Genomic DNA, 3188 nt, shown 5'->3' on the forward strand with positions numbered 1-3188 from the left:
CTCTCTCTCTCTCTCTGTCACGGTAAATCGGGGACACCCGTATAATAACTATATTCGAAAAAGATTAAAACGAGTTTTTGCAACGAGGAAGAGCCGAATCTTTACTTTCTTACTTCATTTACAGAATATGGGTCTGCGGCAGGAGCTGGACCGATTAAAAAATGAGAACATGTTGCTACGCGACAAACTGAGCAAGTACACGGACGTCTAACACCCCGTCGTCGATCATGCACCAGCTCGAGCGACACGCAAAGAGAGAGAGAGAAGAGACGCGAACACGAGGGTGGACATCACATCCCTCGGCTACTACTTCCTCGCTTATAGTCGCAGCACATAGCAGCCTTCGCCTCCGTGGAAGAAGCGAAGGGGATGCGGAGCATGTTGACGAGTACCAACTCCCGAACCGACTGCCGCCGCCCTAAAGCCGACAACCAACCAACCTTCCTCAGAAATTTCCGAAAATCCTATTCTCTATCATTCTCTTTCTCTCCTTCTCTTACTCTCGGATAAAATTCTTATTGAATCCTCGCTCCTTGTCCTGCTCTAGAAAACTCCACTTGTAAATAGTTATATGTATAGTTAGATTATATACACACATACACACATACGCGCGTTATGTATATATATGAATATATATACATAGAAACCTTTACATATATATGTATATTCGTATATATAATTTTGAGAAGTAAAAGATAAAAGAATATATTATATATTATATATATAAATACACACACAAAATACATATTGATTATGCGTTTAAGGAAGGAGATGCGTTCGTTACACGTAATAAATCTGCGCATGCAACGCACGACGAGACACGTTGATTTTCCCAGCATTCGATGAGTCTTCTAGATTTACATAGCGAGTTATGTATAATACAATGGGATTGAATTGTTACCAGTATATGAAATCGTACTTCTTTGGCAAAGAAAAGACGAATCTCGTCGGCGCTGAGCACTGCCACACGTAAAGAGGTATATTGTTAGGTCGACATGGAGCGGAGGCGAGCGATGGTTGGGAGAACACGACGCTTTTCTGCGCACGGGTTAATTGATCCTGGTTCTCCGAGAATGCGTTAATTACTGTAGCGTATCCCACGTGGTGATGGTACACAAGTGATTCTAGTTGTTTTAATCGTAAGATAGATGATGTACGTGTTTCGTTTTCATCGTTTCTTTTCTCTCTCTTTCTATCTTCTATCTATCTCTATCTCTCTTTTAGCGAATAGCGAATCAATCCGGCCACGCGAGGAGTGCACTTGGAGTGCGCGGAAGGCGTCGCGACGCGTCTCTATCCCTTTTCTTCTTTCGTAATATCGCCCGCTGGCCCAACGTCGGCGGTTTGGGGCATGAACGATGGACGAGCCCATCCCGAGATATCATTTGTTGCGTAGCGAACAAACTTTTGTACAGGACATCCTCTTGTAAAATATATTTTAAGACGCATTGTGTCATTCTGACGAGCGACGGTTACGAACGCTGTGTCTTTGACGGAGTTTATCAACGCGGAACTTGAGACAAACGAAACGATTCGAAACGAACCGTGTCCGACGATCGGATCATGTAGCCTCCTAAGTACAGATGGGCGCGTGCATTGTCGGGGTTAATCGTAGACGTTGTCGTAAAAGTAAACAAATATTACATTGTACACGACACGAAGAGACGACCATCGTGCTTAAATGTAAGCTAGTTGCACAGGCTCGCGTGCACTGGCCCTATCCTCCCCTCTTCTTTTTAAGTTTTTAGATGTTTATTTTTCCATCATCGTGAAAATCGATGATGGCGATTGAGAGAGCGAAAGTGGAACCGATGAGGAGATATGCGCTTTTTATGAAATAGCTATAAAATTTATAGCTGCAGAAAGAGAATCTATATTGTACAGATCGACGCGAGATTGAACGACACCTGAATGAGAGCGATTCCTGCTCGTTGCAAAATTTAGTGACAATAATAGTGACCGATGTATCGTGCGTTTTCAGCAACGTAGGCGAGTAAATCAGAACGTCGAGCGAGATTTGTAACTCAATTGCCACGATTAATGATTTTAAAAATAATTAGAAACGCCAGAGAGGATGAAGCCCTTACTTTCGTTCGAGATTTATGTACCAACGATACGTAATAGTCCGGTTTTTCTTTCAACCGGACGAGAGAAACACTCGATGCGCAAACGCGAAACACCGACGTTCTGTACACACAACATTGTTTTATCGGTTGAGAGGATAACGGAATTCAACTTTGCGTTTAATCAACAGCAAATCCACGTTTTAAGTTCGCAGGACAACTTCGTCGACCGCGCGTAAAAATATAATTTTAGCCTCGCGATATTCTTCGAACCTTTCGAGCATGTTATATTACTTACTGTGTTAATTATTTTTCGTACACATTTTTTATATAATACGAATAAAATTAAATACGTAATTATAAATCTGTCGGATTTGTAGGATTTTTATTGCCGACAGATCGCTGTATGTTCATGCGCGAGGGCAGTGATCCGATTATTTGATGCCTTATAATTGTTTAAGTGATTTGCCAAATGTCGCGCGAAATCATTCGATTATAGTTCTTCACGATTGCCTTGCACATTCTAACAGAAAAATGTCACGTAAATTACGAAGAGTTCCGCACGATGAATCATTAAATCAGTATATTGCGTCGGTAGATTTAGCGAACGTCTTCGCACGATGGTATTCGCAATATAATTTTAGTAGTGGCACAAAATCTTATTTTTCGAAAATAAATCATATCGTACGTTATTTAATGAAATGGTTACTGTATGGCTTTTTATTCCAACGCAATAAACGCTGGAAGAAAGTAGCGTGGTAAGTTGCGTGCGAAAAAGCGTAAGTAGCGGAAAACAGAATTTCGCGTTTGATTGTATACGAAAAGTTTCTCACGTTATTCTTTAAAGCATATAACATAGACTGCAAGGAGTTTTTCAGTTATCTACAATATCTATTTGAAGTTTATCACGAGCCAATATCAGATCGTATGTGTTCTGCTTGTCACGCACACTCGTCGTCGTTAACAGCAATACAAAATTTTATAGATTTTAGACAAGAAAAACGATCTTTTATCAGACATACCGTTTATTCGCAACACAAATTTTAAATTAAAAAAATAACTTTGAGTCATCGAGAATTTTTTTAACTATCGAAAGACACTTGTATTTGTGATAAAAATTGAATT

The 3188-nt window shown here is 40.2% G+C and overlaps 1 protein-coding gene across 3 annotated transcripts in view; it reads left to right on the plus strand.

Moving 5' to 3' along the window:
- Positions 1-622, plus strand: part of LOC108779959 (PAR-domain protein 1) — a 94025-nt gene extending 93403 nt beyond the window's left edge. For all 3 annotated transcript variants that reach the window (XM_018547533.1, XM_018547531.1, XM_018547532.1), the window contains one exon: positions 125-622. In XM_018547533.1, the coding sequence (XP_018403035.1) occupies positions 125-211 (87 nt within the window). In that variant the 3' untranslated portion in view covers positions 212-622. The remainder of the gene's footprint in view (positions 1-124) is intronic.
- The last annotated feature ends 2566 nt before the right edge of the window (positions 623-3188 follow it).

Source organism: Cyphomyrmex costatus, unplaced genomic scaffold (assembly GCF_001594065.2).
Source record: "Cyphomyrmex costatus isolate MS0001 unplaced genomic scaffold, Ccosl1.0 scaffold649, whole genome shotgun sequence".
In the NCBI taxonomy this organism is placed as follows: Eukaryota; Metazoa; Arthropoda; class Insecta; order Hymenoptera; family Formicidae; genus Cyphomyrmex; species Cyphomyrmex costatus.